General features: G+C 46.4%; 1 protein-coding gene across 1 annotated transcript in view; it reads left to right on the top strand.

The window, feature by feature from the left end:
• Positions 1-21,101, top strand: part of OSBP (oxysterol binding protein) — a 353,464-nt gene that overhangs the window by 122,187 nt on the left and 210,176 nt on the right. Inside the window, exon 3 of the mRNA XM_069227875.1 lies at positions 1,523-1,773. Within this exon, the coding sequence (XP_069083976.1) occupies positions 1,523-1,773 (251 nt within the window). The remainder of the gene's footprint in view (positions 1-1,522; positions 1,774-21,101) is intronic.

The following is a 21,101-nucleotide window of genomic DNA, read 5'->3' as shown; positions in this document are numbered from 1 at the left end:
GCAATCATGCAATAATTCATGTAACAGTAGCAGTCTGCAAGGCAGGACAAACATAAAGCAATTACCAATGATATCAAGTGATTTATTTTTTTGAAAGGCAAGCCCATGAATGAGAGAAAGTGATGGACATGAGGTGGGCGTTGTTAAAAGCCCACAATACTTACAACAGGTCAAATCGCTAAAAAGTTATAGTAGAGAAAAAATACTGGACAACAAACAGTTGCTGTAGATCTTTCTAAAGGCCAGGTCTCTGCGGTCAACCACCACTGCCCATGGCCAAAGGCTGGGCACAGCAGGTGTTGGTCATCTGTGGTGGATTGAGGACAGGGCTAGGCTGAAGGCTAGTCCTCACGGCCAATGCCCACTGCAGCAGAGGGCTGACTGCCTGCAGTAGATAGGTGCTGAGCTGACTGAGTATGTGACAAGTGAATAAAGTGCATCACAAATGACAATAGAAATTTGCTGAGGAAAAAAGACAGTTAAAAGCAAATTATCTTTTGGCAATGCGAACCCGGAAACCCCCTAAAAGTTGCAAAGTTCTCTTATGGTAAGGAACACAAAGTGTAACGCAGGCTGACAGCCGTGCTCCATACAGCCTCCCAAGTTAACAAGTGTCACAGAAAAAAATAGTGGGCTGCCAAACGTGATTGACGTTTCTGCTGCTTTACTACTTTGTTCACAAAGCTCTTTCTTACTGTTTCTTTTACTGCCAGATATCACGAAAATTAACAACAATATAATGTTTTCATTAGGTGTTGGTCTATTTCTTGGGCCACCACTTGATTGCCCTTTCATTGGATGTCGAGGACTTGTTGCCACTTATTGCCTTTTGGCTTCATTCTGCCTTCTTATGTCTTACGAATCTGTTTAAAAAGAGGTGTACACAGCTGTCCTTTTCTTTTGACTTGCTGAGTTGTGGTAATTTTACATTTTGTACAATATATTTTGAAGTGTGTAATTACAGGGTCCTTACTACCCCTCCTTATTTCTACCAGGCTTCTTAATTATAAATTAAATTTGCTGCAACATCAACCTTAAAGGTGTGTGCCTGACCTTTCCAAATAAATAACTGTAGTGAACTGAGATTGTCATATTATCTTCAAATATTGGGGGCCTTTATTTATGGGGGTCATATTTGCAAATATATTTGCCATCCTAGCACATATGAGATGAGACATGTCTATAGGGAAGACTTTGTTGCTTGAACAAATGTGGACCATGAATTCCCTGTGGGCCACCAAAGGTAAACTGCAACCTCTCCAGCAGGATTGCTATTTATTGGTGAAGCATTGTGAGTTTGTGATGATTGGAGGTGACTGCATTACTCTTTCTGATACTGAGAATGTGCACAACATTAATAGCACCATAACATCTTATTTAATTTCCAACTCCATAAACTCAATTAATGTAGTGGTATGAGAATAGGCAGCAGCATATTGTTGTCTGCGTGTATGTTTGTTTGTTCTTACTCATATCCCATTTTGTTTCTTGTTTTATTTTCATTCTGTCCATCCACTTTAAGACGAATCTGGAGATGAAGAGCCTACCTCTCAGACAGATAAGACGGAACTGAACACTACCCTGCGCACACTTTCCAGCAAAGTAGAAGACCTTAGTACTTGTAATGACTTAATTGCAAAGCATGGTACAGCCTTGCAGCGCTCACTGAGTGAGCTAGAGTCTCTGAAGCTCCCTGCTGAGAGCAATGAGAAGATGAAACAGGTCAATGAGCGAGCTACACTCTTCCGCATCACCTCCAACGCCATGATAAATGTGAGTAGAGCAAGCAAAATTCTTCAGTATTGGAATGTGTAGGATAAGATTTAAAAGCTGTAGCAGATTATTTTATCCGCACCGTTGTACTTTGTGTGCAGTCAGAGTACATATTGCATCTCCATTACTTGTTACTGCTTAATTCCAGTGGAGTAGTAGAGCCGCAGACAGCCGGACAAGGTGCTTTTTTCAGGATTTGACTTCCATAACCAGAAAAGTGCAACAGTACATAACCAAGGCTGTAGGAGAGGCAATCAGTGGCACATTACTTCAACGTGTTTCCGATTTCACTATGTCATTGCTATCATCAGTTGCACATGGAGCAACTCAGCCCCACTCCCCCAAACCAAGCACGCTATTAACTCACTCAACACAACTGGCACTCTGCCAGCGTGTAACCTGCCTGTGGTGCCAAGGGTTGCTTCACTCGTGTATGGTGCAACTGTCTTCACTATTGTAACTGTAAAGAATAAGAGTTCACAGTTTATCTTATCTGCACCATTCTACTTCATGGTGGCAGTCCGAGTACTAACTGAACTACATTTCCTGGTTCAACATTTATTCTCTGCCAGACGTCAAATCATTGCCTGAGATTAGTGTGGCTGTCCAATAAGCACTTAAACCCCCTCCTCCCGGTCTGGTGTCCCTTCAGTGGTCCTCATTAGAGGTATAATATAGAACGCATATTGACGTGAGGAATCGCAGAGCACAAATTTGGCAAACCTAAGTTGCTCTTCAAGTACCGTGATCGCATATGAGGTTGGTTCTTTGCTCATAAAGTATTGTGCCTGATTGTCCCACTTCATTGCACAATATTAACCTACAGCCTCACACTTTACATAAATTGTAGGTATGACAGTTGCACAACTGTGCACTATGCAGGTGGTGGTGATGCATGGTGGAGAAGGTGCATCGATTTAGAGAGCGGTGTGATTCCAGTCCGCCACCAGGCAGTAGAGATGGCACCTGATACCTGCAAACTGCTCCTTTCATCCTACCAGTTGTTCTTATTGTCCCTGGGTCCTATACTTCAGTCCCTGCATTCTCTACACTGATGTGTGGACCCCTCCATAGTGGTCAGCTGCAAAATTCACCAGTGTCTGTCTTCCTCATTGAAAACCTCCTGCTCTTGAGTGGGTTGGTCTGAATCTTGTGGTGTCTTGCTGGTCATCATAGGCCTCAAACCCATAGCCACACACAGTACAAGGAGAAGGGGGCAGAGTCCTTTGTGGGATGCATTTATGGAATGAAGGTCTCTGATCAGCCACTTTTCCTCATCCTGCCCCTGCCATTATTGGAGCACCACAGGCAGCAGATCCACTAGGTCGCACCTACCAGGTGTCCCTTCTCCTCACCACGTGGCTAGATGCTTTCAATTTGGAAAGCTAGAACATTTAAGACAGGTAAAATCCCTAATAAGACAATTCTCTTGGACCTCCTTATGCAGGATGGATACAGAATCCTGATAGGGAGAGAGAATATGACGATGAGGGTGAACTCCTAGTGTTGGGAAAGGAGGTACTAGATACTTACTCTGATCACACTGGGCAGGACAATAAGGGTGCTGGGGAAAATCTAGACACTGCAGGGAGTTGTGTTAGTAACATAAGAGAGTGTTGCACCAGTAGGCCCACTTTTACTCCTTCAGGGTTGGTAAGGAAAGTCCCAAGGAGGAGTGTGTCTGCCTCATCCTCAGTTTCCCTTGCTTCAGCTTCTGCTGTGGGCACCATCAGCTCTAGCTCTGATGAGGGATCCCTAGATCTGGGTGTCCAGGTTGCTGATACTTGAGCAGGCCAAGCTCAAGTCAAAACTACAGCAGCTGGCTCTAGAGAGAGGTCCTAGAGATGGAAAGAGAGAGAAATAATTTAGGGTTAGAATCCCACGGTGGCAGCATAAGAGAGTCCAGGGTCAGGGAAGATTCCTTTGATTCCAGAAATCCCAGTAGGATAGTTCTTACAAGGTTGGAGATGACATCCACAAGTGGATGACTGCTTTAAAGAGGACATGTAAGGGCCTGAGAGGTGGCGGGCAGCTATCCTGTAGCTCTCATTTGCAGAAAAAGGCAGAGACAAACTTTTGACTGTAAGGGAAGATGATGCAGATAACTACCAGGTTTTGAAGGAGGCTCTTATTGATGGGTTTGGGCTCACAACTGAGTAGTATAGAATTATGTTCAAAGAAACTCAGGAGTCCTCTCAAGAATGGGTAGATTTTGTGGACTGTGCAGCTAAGGCTCTGGAAGCCTGATTACATGGTAGTAATGTGCATGACTATGAAGGGGTGTAAAACTTATCATGAGAGAGCACATCCTTAATAACTGTATGTCTGAGAAACTGCATCAGTACCTGGTGGACTCGAATCTTACCTCTCCCCAAGAAGTGGGAAAGAAGGCAGACACATAGGTTTGCACCAGGGTGAGTAGGAAGACTTACAGTGGGAGTGTCCAGAAGAAGAAGAATGATTCTTCTTCATAAGGAGAACGATGGGGAGAAAAATACTGACAAGAAGAGAGAGTTCATCAGGCCCACAAAGTTCCTCTTGAGATGGGTCCAAATCCTCTTCTTCCTCCAAAAAGAAGCCTTGGTGCTTCCTATGTAGGCCATAGGGCAGGTGAGAGCACTTGCCATTAGAAAAGCACCAAGGGTACTACCACACCTCCTGGTGCCCCTAGCAATAGCACTGGTGGTAGTACTTCAACCAAGGGTGTAGCTAGGTTCACCCTGGGGAGTGCAGTGAACTCTGGCCTAGTCAGAGAGACAACTGAGGCTGTCCTGGTATCACAGGGTGGCATTAACCTTGCCACATTGGCTGCCAGGCCTACTAATATGAGGAAATACAGGCAGCACCCCCTGATCAATGATTTTGAGGCAGAGAGTTACAAGGACATAGGTGCCAGTGCCACTATAGTGACTGAAAAACTGGTGTCCCCTGAGAAAATCTTACTTGGTCAGAGTTACCAAGTTACCAATGGAGACAGCATCACTAAGTGCCACCCCATGGCAGTTGTCAACTTTAGCTGAGGGGGGTGGGGGATGTTACAGGCCCTAAAAGAGTTGAGATGTGATCATCCACCATTCCTGTTGATTGTCTAATGGTCAGTGATTTAGAGACCTTATCCTGGGCTGAAGTGGAGCTACAGACCCTTACAGCAGTGCTGGCTATTCCTGCTAATGTCTTTGTGACAAGAGCACAGGCCAAGAAACAGGGAGAATCCGGAGCACTGGACCCTGGAAGTATGGACCAGTCAGCTCCCATGAAGAGAGGTAGGAAGGGTAAAAACTTACCCCCTGCTCAGGGCTCCAGTGAGGATCAGTCTCCTCAGGGGAATGATCAACCTCCTGGTGAGAAACCTGCATCAGAGGACCTGGGTGCTGATACAGCAGAGCTCTTGAGTGTAGGGGGCCCTCAGGGAAAAACTAAACCTGGAGCAGAAGTCCTGCCCCTCTCTTAAAGGCCACATGCAGCAAGCTGCTGCACAGGAGGAAGGGGATGCCAGTGGATCCCACAGGGTCTTTTGGGAGAATGGGTTTCTTTATTCTGAGGCTAGAGACCCCAAGCCTGGTGCCACCAGGAGATTGGTCATACCTCAGAAGTTTAGGGAGTTCCTTTTGACCTTAGCCCATGACATTCCCCTTGCAGGGCATCTTGGGGAGAGTAAGATTAAGGACAGACATATCCCACACTTTCACTGGCCCCATATGTTTGAAGAGCCAAAGGAGTTTTGTCGCTCCTGTTTCACCTGCCAAGCCAGTGGCAAGGCAGGTAGCATTACAAAGACCCTCTTAATTCCACTTCCAGTGGTTGGGGTTCCCTTTGAAAGGGTAGGGGTTGACATTGTTGCCCTCCTCCCCCTCCCCCCAAACAACAGCATGTGGGACCAAATTTATTCTGGTGATAGTGGACCATGCCACCAGGTACCCAGAAGTCATTCCCCTTAGGTCCACTATAGCTCCTGCAGTGGCAAAGGCCCTGCGGGAATATTTTCCAGGGTGGGCTTTCCTAAGGAGGTTGCATCCCACAGAGATGCAAATTTCATGTCTGGATACCTCACAGCCATGTGGAAGAAATGTGGTGTAACCTATTAATGTACAGCTCCTTATCATCCACAGGAAAATGGGTTAGTTGAGAGATTCAACAAAACCCTCAAAGGCATGATTGAGACTCTCAGAAAAACTTAGTAGCAGATGGAATGTACTCCTGCCTTGCCTTCTTTTTGCCTACAAAGAGGTTCCTCCCAAGGGAGTGGGCTATAGTCCATTTGACCTTTTTTGGACATCCAGTTGTGGTAGGGTAACCAGATGGTCTGAACAAAAAACGGGACAGCCATTGACATAGAAATAGGGCTAAATGTTGACACTGCACTAAGCAGTGCCAACATTTAGTCCTATTTCTATGTCAATGGCATATATATATATATATATATATATATATATATATATATATATATATATATATATGTTCGATGGCATGTGTAGCTGCAAATACACATGCTGTGCACATCCCGCCATCTGGTGTTGGGCTCGGAGTGTTACAAGTTGTTTTTCTTCGAAGAAGTCTTTTTGAGTCACGAGACCGAGGGACTCCTCCCATTTTGGCTCCATTGCGCATGGGCGTCGACTCCATCTTAGATTGTTTTTTTCCGCCATCGGGTTCAGACGTGTTCCTTTTCGCTCCGTGTTTCGGGTAGGAAAGTTAGTTAGAATCTCGGAAAAATCGTCGGTATTGTTTGCGTTCGGTATCGGGTTAGTTACAACAGATCAACACCGACTTTTGAAGAGCTCCGGTGGCCCTTCGGGGTTTTTTCGATCCCCCGTCGGGGCCTGGTCGGCCCGGCCACGTGTCTCTTCAAGGCTGATGGAACGGACCCCATTCCGCCTCTGCCCAAAATGCCATAACAAGTATCCATATACAGATCAGCATCTGGTCTGTAACTTGTGTTTGTCGCCGGAACACAAGGAACATACTTGTGAAGCCTGTCGAGCGTTTCGGTCCAGGAAGACACTAAGAGACCGAAGAGCAAGGAGACTGCAAATGGCGTCGGCGCCGACAGGACAAGAGCGTTTCGAGGAGGAGGAAGAAACATTCTCCATCCAGGAATCGGACTCGGATGAGATCGATCCCGAAGAAACACCGAAAACCGTGAGTAAGACGTCGAAACACAAAACTCACGAAAAAAACACTAAAGCCCAGGGGACGCCACCGCCAACAGGCCATGGCTTAACCCGAAAAATAGGTGACCGATCATCGGCACCGAAAAAGGGCACGCTGGTGGCGAAGTCATCCGACTCTGGTCGAGATACCGCCACACAGCAATCTCGGGCCCGAGATAGTGGCTCCGAGCAGGTTCGGCACCGAGATAGCGGCACCAAAATGGATCGGCACCGAGAGACCACGACGCCGAAAGTAAAGAAGGTTTCGTCAGAACCGAAAAAAGCAGCCGAAAAGGTTTCGATACCGAAACATCCGGCCTCGGAACCGAAAACAAGTTCCTACACTGAGGAACAAGGACTGTCCACACAAATGAAGACACATAGATTTGGACAGGAATTGGAAACAATAGAGCCAGACTATACACAAAGAAGGCTCCATATCCAAAAAGAAACAGGGAAGATCAGTACTCTCCCTCCGATTAAAATGAAACGCAAACTTGCCTTCCAAGAAAAAGACAAGCAGCCACAGGCAAAGGTGGCTAAACAAGTAACCCCGCCACCATCTCCACAATGCTGTCCGCAACCATCACCGGTAGCCAGTCCACCAGTGATGCAATCCCCAACTCATACAGGAATGAGTCAAGATGACCCTGACGCATGGGACCTTTATGACGCACCAGTGTCAGATAATAGTCCTGAATGTTATCCAGCTAGACCGTCGCCACCAGAGGATAGTACAGCCTACGCACAGGTGGTGTCGAGAGCAGCGGCATTTCATAATGTCAGCCTGCATGCTGAGCCCATTGAAGACGACTTTCTTTTTAACACACTGTCGTCCACACACAGCCAGTATCAAAGTCTTCCTATGCTACCCGGAATGCTAAAACACTCCAAACAAGTGTTTGAAGAGCCTGTAAAAGGAAGGGCCATTACTCCAAGAGTGGAGAAAAAATATAAACCGCCACCAACACACAACAGCTAACACCGGACTCAGTTGTAGTAGGGGCAGCGCGCAGAAGAGCGAACTCACATACTTCAGGAGATGCACCACCTCCAGATAAAGAAAGTCGAAAATTCGACGCAGCAGGCAAGAGGGTGGCGGCACAGGCAGCAAACCAGTGGCGTATTGCCAATTCACAGGCTTTGTTGGCCAGATACGATAGGGCCCATTGGGACGAAATGCAACACTTTATAGAACATTTGCCCAAGGAGTTCCAAAAGAGAGCGCAGCAGGTAGTAGAAGAAGGACAGAGTATCTCCAGCAATCAGATACGGTCAGCAATGGATGCTGCAGACACAGCTGCTAGAACTGTCAACACAGCAGTAACAATAAGGAGACATGCATGGCTGCTTACATCAGGGTTTAAACCAGAAATACAGCAAGCTGTGCTGAATATGCCATTCAACGGACAGCAGTTGTTTGGGCCGGAGGTGGACACTGCGATCGAAAAACTTAAGAAAGACACTGACACGGCCAAAGCCATGGGCGCACTCTACTCCCCACAGAGCAGAGGCACATTTAGGAAAACACAGTTTAGAGGGGGGTTTCGAGCGCGAACAATACCGTTGAATTTTCGATATTTAGCTAACTTTCCCGATTCAAAATACGGAGCGAAGAGGAACACGTCCGAACCCGATGGCGGAAAGAAAACAATCTAAGATGGAGTCGACGCCCATGCGCAATGGAGCCGAAATGGGAGGAGTCCCTTGGTCTCGTAACTCGAAAAGACTTCTTCGAAGAAAAACAACTTGTAACACTCCGAGCCCAACACCAGATGGCGGGATGTGCACAGCATGTGAATCTGCAGCGACTAATGCCACGAACAGATGTACACTGGGTAAGTGACATTTTCCATATATATATATATATATATACTCGATGGCATGTGTAGCTGCAGATACACATGCTGTGCATTATCCTGCCATCTAGTGTTGGGCTCAGAGTGTTACAAGTTGTTTTTCTTCTAAGAAGTCTTTTCGAGTCACGCGACCGAGGGACTCCTCCCTTTCGGCTCCATTGCGCATGGGCGTCGACTCCATCTTAGATTGTTTTCTTTCCGCCATCGGGTTCGGACGTGTTCCTCTTCGCTCTGTATTTTGAATCGGGAAAGTTAGCTAAATATTGAAAATTCAACGGTATTGTTCGCGCTCGGTACCGGTTTAGTGTTAGCATATCGACACCGATAGTAGAAGCGCTCCAGCGGCCCTTCGGGGCTTCCACTCTTCGGGAAACTAATGGACCGGACCCCCTTCCGCTTCTGTCCGAAGTGCCACGCGAAGTATCCTTATACAGACCAACACTTGGTCTGTAATCTGTGTCTATCACCGGAACACAGGGAGGAAACTTGTGAGGCCTGTCGGGCATTTAGATCGAAAAAGACCCTACGCGATCGAAGAGCCTTAAGATTACAAATGGCGTCGACACCAAGAGAACAGCTCGACGTCGAAGAGGAGGAAAGAATCTCCATCCAGGGAACGGACTTAGACGACTCCGAAAGTGAGCGATCTGCGACAATGCAGAAAACTGTGAGTAAAACTGCCCTGTCCAAGACTCACTCCAAGATCGGAAAGGCCAAGGGGATGCCACCGCCAGCATGCCAGGGCTTAACCCATTGAAAAGATGTTGACCAAACATCGGCACCGAAAAAGGCCAAACAACTGCCGAAGACTTCCGACTCCGGTTGAGATTCAGGCTCCAAACGATCTCGGCACCGAGAGTTCGACTCACCCAAGGTGAAAATAGTTACCTCGGAACCGAAAAAGACTCTTACACAGAAGAGCAAGGACTTTCCGGCCAAATGCATGAACATAGATTTGAGCAGGAAATAGGTATGGGGAAACCAGACCATACCCAAAGGAGGCTGCATATCCAGAAAGAGACTGGAAAAATACAAACTCTTCCTCCGATTAAAATCAAAAGAAAGCTGGCATTTCATGACTCAGAAATGCAGCCGAAGGCAAAGGTGGCAAGAGAGAAAACACCACCACCAAGGTTTTCGCCACAACCTTCTCCACTACATTCACCACAGCTGTCCCCGGTAACAACACCCCCAATGCAGTCACCGACCCATATAGGGATGACACAGGATGATCCTGATGCATGGGACTTATATGATGCTCTGGTATCCGACAACAGCCCAGATTGTTACCCAACAAGGCTGTCACCTCCAGAGGACAGTACTGCATACACGCAGGTACTATCAAGGGCAGCTACATTCCACAATGTAGCAATGCATTCAGAGCCAATAGAGGATGATTTCCTATTCAACACCTTGGCATCCACCCACACTTCCTACCAAAGTCTGCCAATGCTCCCAGGCATGCTCAAGCACGCAAAACAGGTCTTCCAGGAGCCAGTGAAGGGCTATCACGCCTAGGGTGGAGAAAAAATACAAACCTCCCCCAACGGACCCTGTGTTTATAACACAGCAACTGACACCAGATTCAGTGGTTGTGAGAGCAGCAAGAAAGAGGGCAAACTCTCAATCATCAGGAGACCCACCACCGCCTGACAAAGAGAGTAGGAAGTTCGCTGCAGCGGGCAAACGAGTGGCAGCACAGGCAGCCAATCCATGGCAGATCGCAAACTCGCAAGCCCTACTAGCTCGCTACGACAGGGCACACTGGGACGAGATGTAACACATTATAAAGCACTTGCCCAAAGAACACCAGAAACGTGCTGTAAGGAAATGCCTCCTTGGCATGGTTACCCCCTGACTTTTTGCCTTTGCTGATGCCAAGTTATGATTTGAAAGTGTGCTGAGGCCTGCTAACCAGGCCCCAGCACCAGTGTTCTTTCCCTAACCTGTACTTTTGTTTCCACAATTGGCACACCCTGGCATTCAGGTAAGTCCCTTGTAACTGGTACCCCTGGTACCAAGGGCCCTGATGCCAGGGAAGGTCTCTAAGGGCTGCAGCATATCTTATGCCACCCTGGGGACCCCTTACCCAGCACCGACACACTGCTTGCCAGCTTGTGTGTGCTGGTGGGGAGAAAATGACTAAGTCGACATGGCACTCCCCTCAGGGTGCCATGCCAACCTCACACTGCCTTTGGCATAGATAAGTCACCCCTCTAGTAGGCCTTACATCCCTAAGGCAGGGTGCGCTATACCATAGGTGAGGGCATAAGTGCCTGAGCACTATGCCCCTACAGTGTCTAAGCAAAATCTTAGACATTGTAAGTGCAGGGTAGCCATAAGAGAATATGGTCTGGGAGTCTGTCATGCACAAACTCCACAGCAACATAATGGCTACACTGAAAACTGTGAAGTTTGGTATCAAACTTCTCAGTACAATAAATGCACACTGATGCCAGTGTACATTTTATTGTAAAATACACCCCAGAGGGCATCTTAGAGATGCCCCCTGAAACCATACCCGACTACCAGAGCAGCCTGCATACACCAGACCTGTTGCTGGCCACATGGGGAGAGTGCCTTTGTCACTCTGTGGCTAGTAACAAAGCCTGTACTGGGTGGAGGTGCTTCTCACCTCCCCCTGCAGGAACTGTAACACCTGGCAGTGAGCCTCAAAGGCTCTCCCCCTTTGTTACAGCACCCCAGGGCACTCCAGCTAGTGGAGTTGCCCACCCCCCTCCGGCCACGGCCCCACTTTTGGCGGCAAGGCCGGAGGAGATAATGAGAAAAACAAGGAGGAGTCACTGGACAGTCAGGACAGCCCCTAAGGTGTCCTGAGCTGAGGTGACTCTGACTTTTAGAAATCCTCCATCTTGCAGATGGAGGATTCCCCCAATAGGATTAGGGATGTGCCCCCCTCCCCTCAGGGAGGAGGCACAAAGAGGGTGTAGCCACCCTCAGGGCTAGTAGCCATTGGCCTCTAACCCCCCAGACCTAAACACACCCCTAAATCGAGTATTTAGGGGCTCCCAGAACCTAGGTAACTAGATTCCTGCAACCTAAGACGAAGAAGGACTGCTGAGCTGAAAATCCTGCAGAGAAGACGGAGACACCAACTGCTTTGGCCCCAGCTCTACCGCCCTGTCTCCCCACTTCAAGAAAAACTGCAACAGCAACGCGTTCCACAGGGTCCAGCGACCTCTGAAGCCTCAGAGGACTACCCTGCATCTAAGAGGACCAAGAACTCCCGAGGACAGCGGCTCTGCTCCAAAGAAGAAACATCTTTGCAACAAAGAAGCAACTTTGAAAGAACACATGTTTCCCGGCGGAAGCGTGAGACTTTGCACTCTGCACCCGACGCCCCCGGCTCGACTTGTGGAGAACCAACACTACAGGGAGGACTCCCCAGCGACTGCGAGACCGTGAGTAGCCAGAGTTGACCCCCCTGAGCCCCCACAGCGACGCCTGCAGAAGGAATCCAGAGGCTCCCCCTAACCGCGACTGCCTGCTTCGAAGACCCGACGCCTGGTAAGGACACTGCACCCGCAGCCCCCAGGACCTGAAGGATCCGACCGCCAGTGCAGGAGCGACCCCCAGGTGGCCCTCTCCATTGCCCAGGTGGTGGCTACCCCGAGGAGCCCCTCCCCCCCCTTGCCTTCCTGCATCGCTGAAGAGACCCCTAGGTCTCCCTTTGGACTACATTGTATATCCGATGCTTGTTTGCACACTGCACCCAGCCGCCCCGTGCCGCTGAGGGTGTACTTTTTGTGCTGACTTGTCCCCCCCGGTGCCCTACAAAACCCCCCTGGTCTGCCCTCCGAAGACGCGGGTACTTACCTGCTGGCAGACTGGAACCGGGGCACCCCCTTCTCCATTGAAGCCTATGTGTTTTGGGCACCACTTTGACCTCTGCACCTGACCGGCCCTGGGCTGCTGGTGTGGTAACTCTGGGGTTGCCCTGAACCCCCTACGGTGGGCTACCTTGGACCCAACTTTGAACCCTATAGGTGGTTTATTTACCTGCAAAACTAACAAACACTTGCCTCCCCCAGGAACTGTTGAAAATTGCACTAAGTGTCCAGTTTTAAAATAGCTTATTGTCATTTGTGTGAAAACTGTATATGCTATTTTTGCTAATTCAAAGTTCGTTCCTAAGTGAAATACCTTTCATTTAAAGTATTGTTTGTAAATCTTGAACCTGTGGTTCTTAAAATAAACTAAGAAAATATATTTTTCTATATAAAAACCTATTGGCCTGGAATTGTCTTTGGGTGTGTGTTCCTCATTTCTTGCCTGTGTGTGTACAACAAATGCTTAACACTACCCTCTGATAAGCCTACTGCTCGACCACACTACCACAAAATAGAGCATTAGAATTATCTCTTTTTGCCACTATCTTACCTCTAAGGGGAACCCTTGGACTCTGTGCATGCTATTTCATACTTTGAAATAGTACAAGGTATAAGAAGGTATAAGAAATACTATAAGAAATACAAGAAATACTTAAGGTTTGTAATACACGGCGTGCACTATCAATTCAAGGTGTTACCGTTCGGGATAACAACAGCCCCAAGGGTATTCACAAAATGCCTTGCAGTAGTAGCCGCTCATGTAAGGAGACAGCACATGCACGTATTCCCACACTTAGACGACTGGTTAATAAAAAATCAGCACTCAACAACATTGTCTTCTTCACACGCAATACGTTATAGAAACTATACACAAACTAGGGTTTTCTATAAATTACCAACAATCACATCTGCAGCCATCCCAGATACAACAATACTTGGGAGCAACACTCAACACACAAAAAGCGATTGCCACACCAAGTCCACAAAGGGTACAAGCGTTTCAAAATATTATATTAAACATACAGCCAAACCAACACTACCAAGTAAGGTTTGTAATGAAAGTTCTAGGCATGATGTCCTCATGCATAGCCATTGTCCCAAACGCAAGATTACACATGCGGCCATTACAACAGTGCCTAGCAAAACAATGGACGCAAGCACAGGGTCAACTCCAAGACCTAGTGTTGATAGACCGCCAAACACACTTCTCGCTTCAATGGTGGAATCCTATAAATTTAAACCAAGGGCGGCCATTCCAAGACCCAGTGCCTCAAGACGTGATCACAACAGATGCTTCCATGATAGGGTGGGTAGCACACCTCAACCAGCACAGCATTCAGGGACAATGGGACAATCAACAAAAACAACTGCACATAAACCAGTTAGAACTGTGGGCAGTGTTTCTAGCATTAAAAGCACCTCAACCACTGATAGCCCACAAACACATTCTTGTCAAAACAGACAACATGACAACAATGTATTACCTAAACAAACAGGGAGGGACACACTCATCACAGCTGTGTCTCTTAGCACAAAAGATTTGGCATTGGGCGATTCACAATCACATTCGCCTAATAGCACAGTACATCCCAAGACTTCAAAACCAGTTGGCCGACAATCTCAGTCGAGATCTCCAACAGATCCACGAATGGGAAATTCATCCCCAGATACTGCAAACTTACTTCCAAAACTGGGGAACACCGCAAATAGACCTATTCGCAACAAAAGCAAACTCAAAATGCCAAAACTTCGCATCCAGGTACCCACACCCTCAATCCAAGGGCAATGCGTTATGGATGAGCTGGTTAGGGATATTTGCTTACGCTTTTCCCCCTCTCCCCTCCTTCCGTATCTAGTAAACAAATTGAGTCAAAACAAACTCAAACTAATACTAGTAGCACCAACTTGGGCTCGCCAACCATGGTACACAACACTACAAGACCTGTCAGTAGTACCTCATGTCAAACTACCAAACAGACCAGACCTGTTAACTCAAAACAAACAACAGATCAGACACCCGAGTCCAGCATCACTCAATCTAGCAATCTGGCTCCTGAAGTTTTAGAATTTGGGCATCTAGACCTTACACAAGAATGTACGGAGGTCATTAAACAAGCTAGAAAACCTACTACAAGACATTGCTACGCAAATAAATGGAAAAGATTTGTTTATTACTGTCATAATAATCAAATTCAACCACTACATGCGTCAACAAAAAACATTGTAAGCTACTTATTACACTTACAAAAATCTAAGCTAGCTTTTTCATCCATTAAAATACATCTCGCAGCAATTTCTGTCTATCTGCAAATTACACATTCAACATCACTCTTTAGAAGCCCAGTCATAAAAGCATTTATGGAGGGTCTAAAAAGAATCATTCCCCCAAGGACACCACCAGTGCCTTCATGGAATCTCAATATTGTATTAACACGACTCATGGGTCCACCATTTGAACCCATGCACTCTTGTAAGATGCAATACTTAACATGGAAAGTAGCCTTCCTAATAGCTATAACATCTCTTAGAAGAGTAAGTGAAATACAAGCATTTACCATACAGGAACCATTTATACAAATACACAAACATAAAGTGGTTTTACGCACAAATCCCAAATTTTTACCAAAAGTTATATTGCCGTTCCACTTAAATCAAACTGTGGAACTCCCAGTTTTTTTTCCACAACCAGACTCTGTAGCTGAAAGAGCATTACATACATTAGACATCAAAAGGGCACTAATGTATTACATTGATAGAACCAGACAATTTCGCAAAACAAAACAATTGTTTGTAGCCTTTCAAAAACCTCATGCAGGAAATCCAATATCCAAACAAGGCATTGCCAGATGGATAGTTAAGTGTATTCAAACCTGCTGTGTTAAAGCAAAGAGACAACTGCCTATTACACCAAAGGCACACTCTACTAGAAAGAAAGGCGCCACCCTGGCCTTTCTAGGAAATATACCAATGACAGAAATCTGTAAGGCAGCCACATGGTCTACGCCTCATACATTCACAAAACATTACTGTGTGGATGTGTTAACAACACAACAAGCCACAGTAGGACAGGCAGTATTACGAACATTATTTCAAACAACTTCAACTCCTACAGGCTAAACCACGGCTTTTGCGGAGATAAATGCTTACTAGTCTATGCACAGCATGTGTATCTGCAGCTACACATGCCATCGAACGGAAAATGTCACTTACCTAGTGTACATCTGTTCGTGGCATGAGACGCTGCAGTTTCACATGCGCCCTCCCACCTCCCCGGGAGCCTGTAGCTGTTATAAGTTGATAAAAATAAACTTGTACATTTGTAAATTTGTAAATATATATCACTTTTAGACACATTATGTACATACATACTTACTCCATTGCATGGGCACTATTACTATATACATAACTCCTACCTCACCCTCTGCGGGGAAAACAATCTAAGATGGAGTCAACGCCCGATGGAGCCGAAAGGGGAGGAGTCCCTCGATCTTGTGACTCGAAAAGACTTCTTCGAAGAAAACCAACTTGTAACACTCCGAGCCCAACACTAGATGGCAGGATAGTGCACAGCATGTGAATCTGCAGCGTCTCATGCCACGAACAGATGTACACTGGGTAAGTGACATTTTCCATATATATATATATGTGTGTATGTTCGATGGCATGTGTAGCTGCAGATACACATGCTATGCATAGTCCTGCCATCGAGTGTTGGGCTCGGAGTGTTACAAGTTGTTTTTCTTCGAAGAAGTGTTTTCGAGTCACAGGATCGAGTGACTCCTCCTCTTCGGCTCCATTGCGCATGAGCATCGACTCCATGTTAGATTGTTTTCTTTCTGCCATCGGGTTCGGATGTGTTTCTTTTCGCTCTGGTAGTTCGAGTCGGAAAAGTTATGAAAACTCTCTAATTGGTCGGTATTGTTTCGATCGCATATCATCTCTCATCAACACTTCGGTCCTGTCGGATCCAACTTCTTTACTCGCCCTTCGGGGCACCCGCGCCCAACTCGGGCCTGGTTGGGCCGACCGTGTGGAAGCCTCATGGACCGGACCCCATTTCGCTTCTGTCCTCTGTGCCATGCCAATTTTCCATATACAGACCAACATCTCATCTGTAATCACTGTCTATCTCCAGACCATCAAGAGGATACTTGTGAGGCCTGCAGATCCTTCAACTTGAAGAAGACTCCACGAGACAGAAGAGCACGAAGGTTGGAAATGGCGTCAAAGCACCGAACGTCTTGACGTAGAGGAAGAGGAGATCATGAACACTGCAGTCTCCGTCCGAGGGTCCGATTCCGAGCAGGAGTCCGAGGAGGACAGACAGGTCACAGCAGGACAGCACGTGAGTACGCCTGCCCCTGTCCAATCCAAGCCCAAACATAAGGCCTCGGGAACACCACTGCCAGAAGGCCATGGCTCGACCCGCAATAAGACTTCCGGTGACCAAGCAACAACTTCGGCACCGAGAAAGGCCACGCCACTGAAGCCTTCGGACTCGAGCCAAGGCCAACATCCACTCCTGGCCTTTCAATCCTGATAAAACCAGCTTCAGAGCCGAAAAGACCCAGTTACACAGAGGAGCATGGACATTAGAAACCACTTAAAGAAAGCCATACATTTTCAGAGGAACTCACACAAATGGAGGACATTGATGAAAGGCAAGCCAGAATTCACATTCATAAAGACACTGGCAAGATCATAACTGCACCTCCTCTGAAGTCTAAGAGGAAGCTGGCCTTTCAAGGACAATTGGACACTGATCAGCCACCAGCTAAAGTGCCAAGGCCTAAGCAAAAATCTCTTCCTCCACAATTTTCCACTCCTCAGTCTCCTCCTTATTCTCCTCACCTGCTTGTCTCTCCACCTACTACTCCTACACCTGCACAGTCTCCTGTACATTCTGTAGATTCACAACAGGACAATGTGGATCCATGGGATCTATATGATCCAGATCCTGTTCCGGATAACAGCCCAGACTGCTATCCTTCCAAACCATCACCACCGGAAGATAGCACTGGATGCACTCAAGTTCTGGAAAGGGCAGCATCATACCACAATGTCGCCATGCACACCGAGCCCTTTGAGGATGATTTCTTTTTAATACATTATCCTCCACACACACACTACCTACCAGTCCCTTCCCATGGTTCCAGGCATGTTGAAGCACGCACATCAAATATTTCAAGAGCCAGTCAAGGCCAGGATCATCACTGCCAGAGTGGAGAAAAAATATAAACCACCTCCCTCTGACCCGGCATTCATTACTCAACAACTGCCTACTGATTCTGTAGTTGTAAGTGCAGCTAGGAAAAAGGTCATCTGGTGATGCACCACCACCAGACAAGGAGAGCAGGAAATTCGATGCTGCTGGCAAAAGATTAGCATCACAAGCAGCCAATCAATAGAGGATAGCCAACTCCCAAGCACTATTGGCTAGGTATGATAGGGCCCACTGGGACAAGATGAAAGGTTTCATCCAGCAACTCCCCAACAAAAAAGGGCACAGCAAATAGTCGAGGAAGGGCAGGCTATTACTAACAACCAGATTAGATCAACCCTGGATTCAGCAGACACAGCAGCTAGGACAATAAATACTGCTGTTACTATTCGGAGACACGCATGGCTTCGGTCGTCCGGGTTTAAGCCTGAAATTTAGCAGGCTGTCCTTATTATGCCATTCAATGAAAAACAGCTTTTTGGCCCTGAAGTTGATATGGCCATTGAAAAGATGAAAAAAGACTCAGACACCGCTAAAGCCATGGGTGCTCTGTATACCACGCAATACAGAGGTTAATTTCGGAAACCTCAATACAGGGGTGGTTTTAGAGCGCAAACACCTGAGGCATCCACATCACAATCCAGATCATCTTACCAGCCTCAATGCCAACGAGGTTGGTTTAGAGGAACTTATAAAAGCCAATTCCCCAGAGGTAGGGGAAAATATCAGCCAACAAAACAAGCCTCACAGCCAAAACAGTGACTCTCTCCACCTCTTCCCTCATCACACCTCACCTGTGGGAGGAAGACTGCAAACGTTCCACAACAATTGGATACCCATTACAGCAGACAACTCGGTATTGTCTATTATCCGCAATGGTTATTGCATAGAATTGGCACAGATTCCCCCAGATATACCTCCAAAACCACACAAACTCTCCTCCCAACACATCTCCATGTTGCAGGAAGAAGTACACTCACTATTACTCAAACAAGCCATAGAGCTTGTACCACAAAATCGGATAGGAACAGGGGTTTATTCCCTGTACTTCCATATTCCCCAAAAAGATGGAACCTTGAGACCAATATTAGATCTCAGAACTCTCAATCTTTACATCCTATCAGAACACTTTCACACGGTAACACTACAGGATGTAGTCCCACTGCTATAACAGCAAGATTTCATGGCAACATTAGACCTCAAGGATGCGTATTTTCACATACCCATCCATCCAGTGCACAGAAAAAATCTCAGGTTTGTAATACAGGGAAAACATTACCAGTTCAAAGTGTTACCCTTTGGGATAACAACAGCTCCCAGGGTATTTACAAAATGCCTGGCAGTAGTTGCAGCCTACCTAAGAAGGCAACAGATACATGTCTTTCCATATCTGGACGATTGGCTAATAATATCCAACAGTCATACACAGTGTCAAAACCATACACATTATGTAATACAAACCCTACACACTCTAGGGTTCTCTATAAACTACCAAAAATCCCACCTGCGCAAATTCAACAGTATTTAGGAGCCACACTAAATACGCAAACAGCACTTGCAAGCCCAAGTCCACAAAGAGTGCAAGCATTCCACATTGTATTAGCACAAATTCAGTCAAACCAACAGTACACAGTCAAATTTGTAATGAAACTGTTAGGCATGATGTCATCATGCATCGCCATTGTCCCAAATGCAAGATTAAACATGCAGCCCTTACAACAGTGCCTTGTAAAACAATGGTCGCAGGCACACGGTCAACTTCAAGATCTAGTGTTACGCATATCACTTCAGTGGTGGAATTCCACAAATCTAAACAAAGGTCGGGCATTTCAAGACCATGTGCCTCAGACCATACTTAGAACAGATGCATCAATGATTGGGTTGGGAGCACACCTCAACAATCACAACATTCAAGGACAATGGGACACCAAACACAAACAACTTCACATAAATCACCTAGAATTGCTAGCCGTATTCCTAGCACTCAGAACCCTTTCAGCCTCTTCTCATTCACAAACACATTCTGACCAAAGCAGACAACATGACTACAATGTATTACCTAAACAAACAAGGAGGGACCCACTCATCGCAACTGTCCCTTCTAGCACAAAAGATTTGGCATTGGGCAATACACCACAACATTCAACTGGTAGCACAATATATTCCAAGGATACACAACCAATTGGCAGATGTTCCCAGCCGAGATCATCAACAAACACACAAGTGGGAAATTCATCCCCAAGTGCTTCAGACATACTTTCATCACAGGGGAACGCCAGACATAGACCTATTCGCCATCAGCGAAAACACAAAATGCCGAAACTTCACATCCAGGTTCCCACACCCTCTATCCAAGGGCAATGCTCTATGAATCAACTGGTCAGGGATATTTGCTTCTCTTCCCGGGGATCCTCATCAATAGTCATAAACATTGAATATTCCCGCCCTTGTGCGGGGACCCCGGAGCATATATAAAATACACACATATAAAGTATGAAATATGCACGAAAAATATATATAGCATTTTTAGTAGACAAATTTTCATACTAAGCTCATATATTCATGTGTAAAACAGCAATGCAGACTGTAATCATAAACAGGCTAAAATGCTTTATTTCTATGGAGTTTTTTTTTTTTTAAAGTTCTTTTCAAAATTACAATAAGAGAAAAAATATCTACCCAAGCCCCACCACTGGGCCTAGGGAAATAAGCAGTAGTAATCATCAGAGAAAAAAGAGAAAAAAACTACATTGAAAAACACTAGAGCATTCTTAGCTAATAGGCTGCATGCAGGTTAACACAGGAGAACCATAAAAACTTTGGCACCGTGCCTTTAAGACCCTAAGCACCTCCAGTATCCCACCATGCCTCAGGGGTGAAGGAGAGGTGACAGTTGGTTCACAGTTAGGTCAGTTCTTTTTTCCGGCTTCTTCTGAGAGGATCCTGGAGCATTGAGCTCTCAGTTTTTCTGAGTTTTTCTCAGAAAAATACTTCAGAACAGCATTTTTTTCCACCTTTACTCGACATCTAACATCATTGTCTGAGTCTGGAGGTTTTTTCCTGACTGAAAAATGCCTTCACTTTTTGTGAAATGCCCTTCCTGTGGGAAGAAGGCCCAGTCAGATCCACACACTCTCTGCATTGTGCGCTTGCCTCAGAGTCACTGCCCTGACACTTGCAAACACTGCAAGAACATGTCAAAGAGGACTCTGAAGGACAGGGAGAAGATCAGGCTTCATGGGCTTCA

This window comes from Pleurodeles waltl, chromosome 4_1 (genome assembly GCF_031143425.1).
Source record: "Pleurodeles waltl isolate 20211129_DDA chromosome 4_1, aPleWal1.hap1.20221129, whole genome shotgun sequence".
In the NCBI taxonomy this organism is placed as follows: domain Eukaryota; kingdom Metazoa; phylum Chordata; class Amphibia; order Caudata; family Salamandridae; genus Pleurodeles; species Pleurodeles waltl.
The sequence above is the reverse complement of the archived record's forward strand: the minus strand, read 5'-3'. Positions and strand labels throughout refer to the sequence as shown.